The 13,163-nt window shown below is 40.9% G+C and overlaps 1 protein-coding gene across 1 annotated transcript in view; it reads right to left on the bottom strand.

Moving 5' to 3' along the window:
* hcn4 (hyperpolarization activated cyclic nucleotide-gated potassium channel 4) overlaps nucleotides 1-12,408 on the bottom strand; it is an 82,401-nt gene extending 69,993 nt beyond the window's left edge. The window contains 2 exon segments of the mRNA XM_034679935.1: nucleotides 11,706-12,330; nucleotides 12,333-12,408. Of these exon segments, the coding sequence (XP_034535826.1) occupies nucleotides 11,706-12,330; nucleotides 12,333-12,408 (701 nt within the window).
* Nucleotides 12,409-13,163: the final 755 nt, after the last annotated feature.

Here is a 13,163-nt window from a genome sequence, read left to right as displayed (position 1 = left end):
GAGGTGTTTAAAGAATCTCAAAAGTTGGAGAATAACACTTCATGAGAACTCAATTTAAGACATAGGATTTCAAATTAGTACAGATTATGAACACTGCAAATAAAGCACCTTGATTTTGTTATCAAGGAAGCAGAAGAGAAAAATGATGCACAATCTATCATGACTAAGTTAAATCACTTAAATTCCATATGCTTATGGTAAAATATACTTACATTTTTAATTGATACACAATATATGTTAGCCTTTTTTGGTTTAAGTGTTGATTGTTTTTGGTTTCGTGTGATATCATACAAATAAGCATTTCTTCTTTGATTGAAATGATCTTAAACCTTTAAAGATGTCATTTTTTTGCAAGCTCTAAATAACACACAGAAATGATGATTCTCTCTTGTAGTAAAAAATAGTTTTTAAACTGTTCAGTAGGGTTATAATCACTTAACTTCTTTTCCACCTTCATTAAAAATCAGTTCTGTGGGCAGCCTTCATGGGTCCAGATACAGGCTAACTGTCTCTGTTGAAATATCTCTAAATACTGCAGCGCTGGTCTCAGAAAATGCCCCAGATCTGCTCATTGAAATAAGTCCGGCCTAAACATGCCCTGATGTTTGAATAGCTCCAAAGGGTGCACTTAAGAGCTCTGACTTAGTCAGGAAATCACCAAAGCCACTTTTGCAATCTGACCAGATGTAATCAGTGAGTCCACTGAGAAGAATGCTCTGACGTAGACAAGTCTGGACTTCCTATCCCAATTTCTCATGATTTAGAGTTTCTATTATTTTAAGTTGTATGGGCTGTTTCTGAAAGGGCTCTACAAGCGAGTAAACTAAATATCCCTGTCCTTATCCCCTCAGCTCCCTAAAGGCCTGCAGAGCTTCCCAGAAAGCAACCTGGGACCTTCACACTCAAAAGAACAAAAGCTGTACATGAGTTGTATGCTTTCAGTTAATAAGAAGGCCTTCTTTTGAGAAAAACAAAGAGACAGTGAGTGACAAATCTCCTCTGCAGAAGACACAGGGCGGACATAAAGCACTCTAGCCAGGGCCACCATAGCGCACTAATCCTACTCACATATGCCAGTATCTGCACTCCAGCGTAGTGGACTGTCATCCTCCCACTAATTGCATCTGTGTTTTATCATGATGCCTTGTTATCTCCCACAAGGTCCTGAGGGTCATGTCAAAGGAGTCCCCTATCAGCCAGCAGCAGAGTGTGGCAGAGGATACACTGGCCTGCCAACTGAACACGACAAACCCTCTCCCCCCAACGCGCCTGTCCAGGACAGGAGAAAGCCAGTGAGAGAGAGAGAGGGATGGAGCAATGGGCTTTCTCTGAACATAGATGAAGTGCTAAGATAATGTACCGTCTATAATGCCAGGAGCTGATCACACTGTACACCATCACCTCACGCCCTTGCTCTGGGCAGCACCAGCACGGGGGCCATTATCTTCACCACTTCAGGTATACCGCAATCAGCAAATGGGGCAGCCAAAACGAAAGCCTTTTCTATCCATCTCCAAAACAACGATCTCAGGCCAAAGGGCGACAAGGAGAGAAGGGGCATGAAAAGAGAAAATGAGGGGGGAGAAAAAGTAGAAATGGCAAGAGAAAATGAGACTGTACAACGTATTGACTTAAGTGCAGGGATAACTAAAACAAGGGGCGTGTTTGAGAGCGAGGTGGTGGTCTTGGGGAGATAAGGGTCTCACATTTGTTTTTAAGTGTCGATTTGAGCAACATTCCACAAAAAATAGAGGTGATAAAAAGCTAAATTAATGTAGCATAAAAGCTGATAGAAACCCCTCAGTAAGAAGACACTTGGAGCATGAAATCAAATCAAATTGGAGAGGAGATGCAGTTTATCAGATTTTTTCTGGTCTGCGTGAGTAAGCAAAAGTGGAGGCTTATCCGACTGTTAAACCAGACAAGGTAGGATTTGTCTTGTTTATTTGTTGGCTCTATAATTTCTCGATTGTACATGGTGAACAGGGTCAGGGATTGGATTTGTAAACACCAACTTCACTGCTGCCTCGCTATTCAATCAAAACACAGGGTTACTTGGTGCAAGCTAAACCAGGTTGGATGTGTTATTGACTGTGGTGATGGTGGAGATAAATCAGGAGTCCCCCTCCCTCTCCGCCTTTCAGTAGTAGAGAAGAGGGAACAATCTGTCTCTCACCACTGCTTGTTTTATAATCCAGCCATTTGTCTCGAGTCTTCTAGACACCCAGCATGAGGCCGAGCCAGGCCAAACACATTGATCCGGGGAAGTATTTCCTGTGAATCACACCAGCCACACACAGAGGCTTTTATTCGGCGCACTGGACTCTGGTCCTCTTTGAGTGGAAACCCTGCTGTTTCCAAAGCGCTGCAGCCCTCAGTACATTCTGACAGGGTAAACACAGGGTCCTCTAAGGAAATGCCATCCTCTTTGATAGCCAGAGAGAGGGATATTAGCATTGGAATAAGAATGATCACGGGTGTATTGTGGGCATGTTGTTTGACTTTGTATAAAGACATGCACTTATCATGTCATGATGACTTCATGTAGCACCTTTAATTGATGAGAATTTGTAGTGTACTGTTCAATAATATTTTATTTTGGGGCGCTGGTTGCCTAGCGGTCTAAGCGCCCCACATACAGAGGCTATAGTCCTCGTCACAGAGGTCGCCAGTTCGACTCCTGGACGCAACAATTTGCTGCATGTCTTCCCCCGCTCTCTGCTCTCCACATTTCTTGTCTCTCTTCAGCTGTTCTATCAATTAAAGGAAAAAAGCGCCAAAATATAAGTTAAAAAAATTAATAATAATGTTTTATTTTACGGATCCTAATCATTTAGAGATGAAAGTGACTTGAGCAGATACAATTATTATTATAATAATAATTATTTTTTTTAAAGTAGAGTAAAGTAAAGAGTAGAAAGTGGAGGAAGGCATGCAGTAAATGGCTGTGGACCTCTGTGACAAGGACTATAGCCTCTGTATATGGGGCGGGCTTAAACCGCTAGGCATCCGATGCCCCATAAAAAAAATATCATAGTAAGATGCTGAAATATATGATAATAGTATGGAATAAAGTGTGCATGGTAAACACACATTTTCATGTGGCAAATAATTGCAAAGTCAAATTTCTACTTTCAGACTTGAAGCACAGTTAGCAGATCAGATTTTCAAATGGTCTTGAAATGGTCCTGTAATCTGCATTTAATTACCCATTAGTGAGACTAATTTTTGGCATATTTTTTTAAAAATTGCTGAACTGTTTTAATGATGAATGTCTTTATTCTCTGTAAGGTGACCTTTGGTTACTTGAAAGGCGCCCCAAAATAAAATGTATTATTATTATTATTATTATTATTATTATTATTATTATAAACTCTATGAAATCAGGCTTAATTTTAGTTGCAGATGACAATTATGAGGTATAGTTGAAGGCTTATGAAAGATAGCTTAGAGCTAACATGGCATGAAGTATATACATTTATCTGAATCTTGTGATTGTGAATTCTATCAAATGTTCAATTCTATGAACTCTGCTTGACTTTTATGATTCATATTTGATAAAGCTCTGTATATGCTGAAAAACAACACAAACTTGATGGATTCGGGGCCTAGCTGTTTAAGCGAGAGCCTCATACACAGAAACTATAGTCCTTGTCGCAGCGGCCGTTGGTTCAACTCCAGGCCTCTGCCACTTGCTGCATGTCAGGTGTCTTATCAAATAAAGGCTAAAATGCACTATAACTTAAAAAAAAAACTGAATGGATCTTTTAAAGTAAGTTTGAATCTTATATCTATTTAAATGTATATTGTAATTAATTTATGTAAGGCAATAATAATGTGATGATATCATAATACAATCTTTGGCAAAGAGGAGAAAAGGGAAATTGAAGCAGATTTTCTTTTATCTTAACATTTCAAGAATTTTTAATCACTAGAAAATCAAAAGGGAAAGACAGGATGAAGGAGATGCATAAGAACAAGATCGAATGAAAAGACGCTGTCAGTGTCAAATGACTCATCGTCTACCAGCACACAGGTCACCTGCAGCTCAAACTGATCATTGTTTTTCCTGCACATTCTGTTATTTTTTTTTTTAACTTTCTAGAACTTCAACCTGAATTTTCAAGGTGAGTATTTTTTGCATTAATTCTTCTTCAAGTGTTTTTTAATATACTGTTTCTAATAATGTGTCCACCCCCTGGAGCTGCGTATCAGTGCCAGTTTGACACCATGGCCATTTCCTTTCTAGGCTGATAGGAAAAAGCAATCCAATCTCAGAGAGACAAGTGGTGTGAGAATCCACCTGGGACACAGGCAGGGCTGAAAAGGTCAACCTGTGCTAGATATAGTAGAATCTGTGTGAGGACAAATAGACAGGTTTGGGGATGCGATGTGGGAATGGAGGTCAACTAAAGGGAACTGGTTGCTATCATATGCAAACTTTGCATTTAGCTCAGCCTCATTTGTTTCCCAAAATTTTAAAATCTTTCTCCGGTATCAAGCTGACGGGTTAAAATATATTTTTAAATTTAACTAGCATGGGGTGTAAGGAAATGGGCGTTAAAGCATCACACTGTTTTGATTCCGAGGTCAAAAGTAGCAGTGTACTGGGCTGCCTTATCACGTGAGTGTTTCTGTTTGGACCCTTGTTGCATTGTTAAAATGAGTAAATCCCGCCATCTGGCTTTTAACTATGCAAGAAAAGACCCTAGAATAGCATTAGCAAACACTATTTCACCAAGGTCTGTGTGTGAATAGCATTTCCGGACACTGAACAGAAGAGATCAGAGAGAATCAAATCATCAAGGAGGCTTTTCTTCATTCAACTCAGGACAATTATTAATTCCAACCGAGTGGACAATTCTCACAAAATACTGGCTGCTGTGTTTGCTGGATAACTGAAAAATATAAAACATTTTAGGTTATAATTTTTCAAAGGAAATAATTTCTTCAACTCATCACAACACATGTGCAAGCAAAAGCAATGAAAGCAAAGAGGATATACTTTATGAATTAGGTGACAGTGCAGGAGGCTGAATCACTGCAGTGCCAGTAATCAGACTGAAGAATGCCCTCTTGGGTATCACTGGAAGATTACACCTAAATAATGTGTGCTTGTTTTAAATGGCATGTTTTCATCCAGCATGTTAGCATACATGACAAATGTCAGAATTAGGTTAAAACCAAATATGTGGAATGAAGTTTGTAATTAGAGCTATGCCTTGGAGGTTTAGGAATTGTTTCGATGCTGGTGAGCACAAAGAAAAAGGAAGGAACCATGGCTATTTATTTTTCTTTTCCAACAGAGTAACAATCAGCCCCCTTTCACACTGTTTCCTCTACATGTGTCGAGTAGCCAGCTGAGGTCAATAAAGAATGAGTGTCAGTCTATTGTGTAGAAGGAGCAGCCACTCATAATATAAAACTATTCTGCACTCATCAGAAACAGGAAGTGGTACGAAAATAATGTCATGACCAGAGGTCGTGGTCACTCTGATGTCACAGAGAAGCCACTGCAAACATGATCTGACTCCATCAGGAGACAGTTTATTGGTATAAACAAGTGATGAGTAAATCTGACATATTAACTTCAGATAATCAGGACAATATTCTCATTCGTCCGATGGCAAGACAAATAAATCTGACGGTGAAATGTGTGTAAGGAGTAGAATCTCCGGAGCAGGTCTGGGCTGACTCGTGTTGTGTATCCACCTGGAGAGATTATAAATTGATGTTGCAGCGCAGAGGATGCTGAAGCGGGAAGGACACACAACATCACATTTGTCAGGTGACCAAAACACATCAAGCACTCCGGCTGGCTGACATGCGGCACTTAACAGAAAATGCTTCCAGCAGGCTTTTCCATTTTCAAAATGTATATGATGTCCAATCAATCAATATAATCTCACCTCGAGATTACCATCACTTTGCCAAGGTTAAACTCAGCCCTCTGCGTAATAGATAAAACTGAATTAGATGTCACATCAGGAGAGAGGTAAAAAACACTGACATGCAAAAATAAATAAAAAAGCCATTCTTCTACAGTTGTGATCACGTGTCCTGATTTCACACTCCCACACAAGTGTGCCTGTTGAGGTCACACAGTAGCATTCAATCATTCTGCCACTATGACAGGCAACCTTCCACCCACCAGCCACGCACATCCTCCCTGGGCTCCCTCCATTAAATAAATTGTGCTGTAATAATCTCTTGGCTCCTAATATTGGTGGATGAGCACAGCAGCCTATTTTGATTACCCCACTTTCAGTCCCAGCCAGAACTGTCTGTAATCCCCATGTTTTACCCTCACTAAATTAAAGAAGGAATTATTTAAAGGAGACCAAAAGGAATAGAGTGTCATTTATCCTATATGGTGTCAAAACACCTTTTCCTCTACCTTCCCTGCAGATTAGCGCTATCATATAAAAACTAACAGGAGGTTGCTACACATACAGCCTGAACTCAATTCATGCATCATTTACCAGAAAACATTTGATCGCGTATGATCCTTGCAATCATTACGACTTTCTGCAAAGAAAACGCTGTCAAAACAGTTTAAAAGGAGTGCTTCATATCATGTCTGCACACTCCTTTACTGCATCTCTAACACCTCACCTTGACCTTTGTGTAACTCTCACCCAGACTGTGACTCTTGCCACCACCATACGAAGAGGAATCACCTATGTATGTTCCCTCATCTCATTTTTCAATAAATCAACGGATTGCAAGCTCTCAGCCCCGGAAGTCACAAACAAATCAATAGTGAAACGTACTCTCAAATCAACCATAATCAACCTGACTGAAATAGAGAATGCTTTTACTTAATCTGATCCCATACGCTCGCAGACATAATACAAACAGAAATACATGTGGCACTATGGAACAGGAAGGAGTAATATATCCGCAACAAACACCCTGTAGCTGTTGGAGGCTGCTTGCGTTTGATAAGGACTGTAGAGCTTAGGTGCACCATTTGTGCAGTATTTAAAATATCTCAACATTCATCAGAGGAGTAATAACCATAAAATTTACTCCCCCCAGGTTTCCAACAAATACAACGGTAGTCGAAGTACAGGTAGCACAGCTTCTATTTTTTCTTTACTCTTATCAATTACACCGAGCCTGACTGTATCATTTTAGCCTTTTGAAGATTGAGATATGCAAATGAGCAAAAGTCAACATAGCTATGCAAATATTATGAGAAGCTGCTGAGAAACAGTTTGCTATTTAGGCTCAAGGAGGATATGAAATGTAGCGTGACTTACTTATCAAGAGAATAATAGAAGATGGTTACATCCATAACTTAAATGCCTGCAAGAACACAGCCCACATTTGTATTTTGTCAACACTTTGCCAGACAGTAACTCCACTTTAACTATGAAACAGATTTTATGTGCACTTTTGTGACAACATCTGTTCTACTTTCCTTGAATGTATTCTCTGCACACACAAAAAATAACAGAAGCAAAATTGTAATATGTCTTTTCAGAGGATTTATTTTTGCCACTGTCTAGGTAAGTGTCTTCTGGGAAACATAACTGGATGTGCAGGAGGAATAAAAAGCTGCTAAAAAAAAGTGGACTTTGCAAAGGGGATGGAAGGATTCGCCTGACTGTTGCAAAGGGATTTAACTGATTGACAGAAACTGCAGGACAGCCGACCCCCCTCTCTGATAGTGTTGGCAACATGGTTCTAAAAAGGAAAAAAAGGGGGATTAATAGAGCCTTCAGAGCAAAAAAAAAGAAAAAAAGATCTAATGTGTGACATCTCCTTTTCTATCTCTCCAGGGAAATGTACAAGACTTTCCAGCAGATGTGTCCTCCCCGTTCTGAATCGCAGGATAATTAGACGGCACTATCAGAAGGCTATCAGAAGGCTGAGTTGTAATATTGCGCCGCATCATTTGTTTAGAACTCCACACAATGCTGCTGCATTGATAGAATCCCCTCAAAAGGCTCCATTTAAAAAGGTTGGGGAAATAAAATGATCACCTGGATTTTATCATGACAACATAGTCGAGCCGCTCTGTGACAGGGCTTTCATTTTGTCAATCAAGTGCTGCAACTTTTTATTATCTTTCCAGGGGGGGAATAAGCCTTATAGGACTAAAACAATCTATATTTACCAAGAAGAACATGCAGGGTTGATATGCCTTCACACAGTTTATAGTGTACAGTAGTTTTTTAAGTAGCAAGCACAAAGTTGCATTTTCTGGACAGAGACAAGTGAGCTAGCAGAGCAAAGCAGATTTCCAACAGAAGCATCCAGTTAGCAGGGCAGCGGGGGCAGTAATCCTGCATCAATCATATGCTTTGTTCAACAATCCTATCAGACCCCCTCAGATATTTTATGGTCAACTACTGTAATAATCTTCCTTATTTAAAAAGGATCCATACCAATCAGTCATATGGGAGGAACACTTGTCTTCTTTTCGGGTTCATATATGTGTCCATCTCTGCTAAACTTTCTCACTGGGAGATGTTTGTTCAGTATTGAAGGAGGCCGTTCACAGCTTTGGATCTGGAAATGAGGCTGTAGATTGGATTATGATGCCATTTTTAATCTGTCTTTTTCCCTTGCAAGATATTGCTCCTCCCTTGCTTCTTAGCGTTATACAATACTTGACAAGAGGAGATTTTGCTGAATTCCAGCGCAGTGATGACTATGTGATTTCCTGTGACACTCTAATTTGAGCTTATAGTGGCAAAGCTTTGATGCAGACATGGGAATAAAACTTTTTAGTCACAGAGACCCTTCTCTTCTCCGGGCCCATTAAAAGGTCCTGCTCATCTCCTTGTGTACTTTAATTACAGTCATCTTGTCCTGTCTCTGATCCTGATTTTGGAGGAAGTAGGCGTCTGAGGATCATGTTCCTCCTTCAGTTCATTAAAAATAAAATACTGGCTGTAACTCATCTCAACATTTTGCTTTAACTCACTGACATGATGTGCATTCTTATATTCTTACACGCTGATGGGGTTCAAATATTATTTTTGTAGCATTCTGATTTGAAAAAGGTGTCACTCCCCGACATTTTCCGTTAACCTACTTAGAAATTCAGGACTTTATGTATGCTTTGTCCTTTTTATGTAAGTCACCAAAAGATATTCAAAAATCTTTACACAAACAGAGTTAGCAAAAGCACAGTCACGCTGTTTTACTCCCTTGACTGAGAGCCACATCTGTGGTTGTAATTGTAGAGTTGAATGATTACATAATCATAGTGTTGAGTGGTTGAACTACAAGCAAACTGTTATCAGATCACCAAAATGTTTAATCATGGTAATATAAAGTTTCCCCTCCTAACAACACAGCCCCAGTGGGTGCATAGTCTTGTTTTTCAGAGCTCTTCTAACACACTGTACATCCGTGTGTCTACTTTTGTCACACAAAATGAGCTCCGTGCATCTCCTTTTTCTCAGAGTGCAGCATGGAGCTTCTGTTTTAGTGTCTTGTTCAAAGACGCTTCAAAACGGATAGCTGATGCCAAGATTCTGACCTTTCAGTATCGGGACAGTCTCCCCAAGCCCCAAATCACCCTTCCTCCTGACATTCAACACAGTGAGTAAGAGGGCAGAGGGGGTCAGAGGAAACACAACCAGCTGGGAGGAGCATCACAAAAATGGCAAACTGTCCATGACATGTCTCACTTCTTGATGATGAGCTGTCTTTAAGTGTGTGTGGATATGGACATGGGGAACGCTAGTCAGCGGATTGTTTTCGAAAAAAAAATTAAGAAGCCTAGGACATGCATGGAACTATCTAAAGATGTTGTTTGTGCAGAATACTATAAAGACTAACAGATTCTAACATGGGTTTGTTGACATACTCAATCAAATGGTACCCATATGCTATGCTGCAAAAACACTGTTCAATAAAAGAACACAGTTTATGACATATTAAAGCAGCTGACACAAAAATCAAATCTGTTAAACACAAATTAAATTGAACACTTCCTGTGGTGTTAGCCAGCACAGCGAATCGGTCCCTTCTACCCGGTTTAAACGGGCAGATAAATGTGTCTGTCTTCTATTCTAGGAAGAGTCTCGTTTTGCCTTTTCCACTGACACCCCGGCCTGTGAGCAACTCGCACTACAACTCACATGTCTCTCAAAGTCAGACATCTTGTTCCTGAGATAGAAAAACACACTTCTGAGGTAAGTGACTTTCTATATCACATGTCATTCCACCATCACAGCCAATCAAACGGCGGGCAGGCTGGACAACATTCAATGTCAATGACTAGGAGAAATACAGTGGAAATGACGATCTGGCTACGATATCAGTGTGCCGTTTGCAGAAACACAACTGCCACCACATGATCTGAATCATGTTGTCATAGGTAGTACATGTGAACTAAACGCTGAGGTGGACACTATACCATAATGAAGGTTATTTGCCTGAATTATCAAACTTTTCAAATTACGAAGCACATGTGCATTACTCCTTTCAAGTGTCAGCCTTGAGGAATTTAAATCATATATTTTTTCCTGTTTTATAGGATTTAATAGTAAAGAGGGCAAATTTTGCCAGCTCTTTAAAAACAAAGCATCATCATTTTACGAGTGCAATAATAGAGATCATATAAATATGAATGCGTTCTGTGTATTGTATGTAGATGGAGTCACAGTATTGATGTTTTGGCAATAAAATTAGGCTCATAGGAAAACCTTGCTGGCTTATTCTTTTTTAATGAGATTACTGTGGTGCTCAAATATTCATATGAATGTATTTGAGTGAAGCTGTTTAATATCAGTCACAATATGTGAAAATGATTCTAAAATCCATAAAGACGGGATGAAGGAATTTAAATCTGCCCCTGCTTTGCAGTTATGAGCCGCCATGGGTCCATGAATCACATGCATTTGGCCAATAACAAACTCAAGGGCACTAACAACAGAGAGAAATCTTAAGGCAGCAAAAGATTGCTCATAGATCTTCTCTATCAGTTTGGCAGCTGCAGTTTGTCACTGGAGGAGACAACACCATTACATGAAGACACAAAATGTGTTGATGATTTAACAGTTGCTCAAGAACTTTCACAATCGATCAAAATGAATTCAAATAAGATGACTCAAAGCTGTTACTGTCTCGTTGAAATATCATGTACACAAGAAAAGTAATACAATCAATATGTGAGCCTTTAAGGACAATGTGTGGTGAAGGCCTTCTTACTAACCCTAATCAATGAGAAATGACGTCCCCTGAGCATGTTTTTCCAAATAAAGGGTTACAAACCACTAAAAGGCTTTAATTATGTATCCATTTAGAAAGCATGATTAGGAAAGGTTGTTATCTGTGGTTTATTCCCCCATACAACACCCTGCTTATACAGGCCTTCTGAATACACACTCAAAAAGTAATACATTTATATATATACTCTTGAGTGATATGCAGTGAATTATTCTCACGTTAATATGAACTCGTTAATTCTACAGGGTGTTTATAAAGCAATAAAGCCAATTAACTAAAATTGTGGCACTTGTAAAATGTCATTTTTCAGAGGGAAGGGGTAATATAAGTGATGAATGTGCTATAAAGCTGAGGAAAACAGTGACTGTGTTGCTCTTGTGCTGATTAATGCGCTAAAAAATGATAAACAGAGGAAAACATCTGGGCCTGCGCGAGGCACCGACGTAAACGTGACGGATCAGTCTGAACCTTTTGTTGTTTAGAGAGCATGTGTAGAAAGTGTCTAAATTTACCTGAAATCACTGTATGGGTGAATTATCCAAAATCCGGCGGATTTAACCCGCTCTTGTTCCCTTTCCACTGCCTTCTCACTCCCAAACATCCTCAGGGAGAACTTGTTGACCCCTGGTTGAAGCATCGCTCCAAGCTGTCTGTGTATGAACCCCGCCTGATATAATCTCTCATCGTCCGGCAGAATTTGATCAATGCCGTCCAACTTTATGAACCCTGGCTGCTGGTCTGGGGAATCTTTTTGAGTACCGCCGCCGCCGCCTCCTCCACCACCACCGCTGGCCCCTTGCGCGTCTTGATCCGGCGGCCCATCACCGATGGCTCCGGGGGGGCTCTCCTCGCTCGGGGTGACATCCCCCTCGGTGATGAGGCGCCTCTCCTCCGCCGAGTCAGAGTCGTGCACATGCCGACTTGTGATGGACGAAAGGCTGCCTCGAAACCTCCGACAGTCTCCATTTGAGCTGGTCTTCATCGGTCTCCCTATGTCTGTCTCCATGATCCCAGACTCCCCACTTTTGGTCTCTCCGATGCCTTTGCAGCTTCCCCCAGAGGTCGGCGACGGTGACGGGAGAGGCTTCATCCTGATACTCTTCCTCCGGGTGTCCTTGTCTGCGTCTTCTCCTTCGCCATTATAGATGCTCTCTGCCCAATGTGCTGTGGCAAACTGTAGAGCCTTTTACGCATGGAGGAGTGCAACCTGTCCATTATGACATTGAGACACAGTGATGAAATTAAATAAATCCAGTTTGTTAGGCTGAATTGTAACGGTTATTGCCAGCAGCTCCGCGCTCCCCTATCTGTTTGTGAGAGCGATCAGTCTGGAGCTAATCTGAATCCCTGAAATCCTGCTACACATGACATGGACCGCCGTTCTACTGAATCAGACGAGATGCACTCTTTTTCATAATTAGACTACCTGGCAGTTTGCATATGTCCTCACGCGCAACCTGGGCGGTCCGCTTGGCCACTGCGTCCCCGATGAGCATCTTTGTGCCGCTCCGACATTGTGCGCAAAAGTGGAAAAAAACTGCTTGAAAGTCACCTTAGCGTGACATGTGAGGGACGTGCCGTCGGACCGTGATATGGAGACGAGGGAAAGGTCATGCACGTCGAAGGATGCTCTTTTTATCAGATGTCTTCCCAGCTGCCATCAAACAACGCGACACAATCAAGCAAAATACAGTAGAGCATTCCAGGGAGCGCTGACATCACTGATCCATAGTCCTGGTGCGTTTTGGCGAATAGTGAATATTCATGATGCTGATCTATTGGGTTGCCATAGGAGCGAGAACTGCAAATAAGCTCAGCCCACCTTGTTTAAAGGGGAATGCTCTTCCCATTCTTAAAACGCTCCCCTGTTCTCTCAGGTTAAGGCTACAGGTAGACAGTGCAAGTCCATTGTCCAGCTGTGGGCTTCACGTGGAGAAACCAAGTAACGTAGAGAAACCAAGTATCCTGAT

Source organism: Notolabrus celidotus, chromosome 3 (assembly GCF_009762535.1).
Source record: "Notolabrus celidotus isolate fNotCel1 chromosome 3, fNotCel1.pri, whole genome shotgun sequence".
NCBI classification, from domain to species: Eukaryota; Metazoa; Chordata; class Actinopteri; order Labriformes; family Labridae; genus Notolabrus; species Notolabrus celidotus.
Note: the sequence above shows the minus strand (reverse complement) of the source record. Positions and strands in the feature narration are given on the sequence as shown.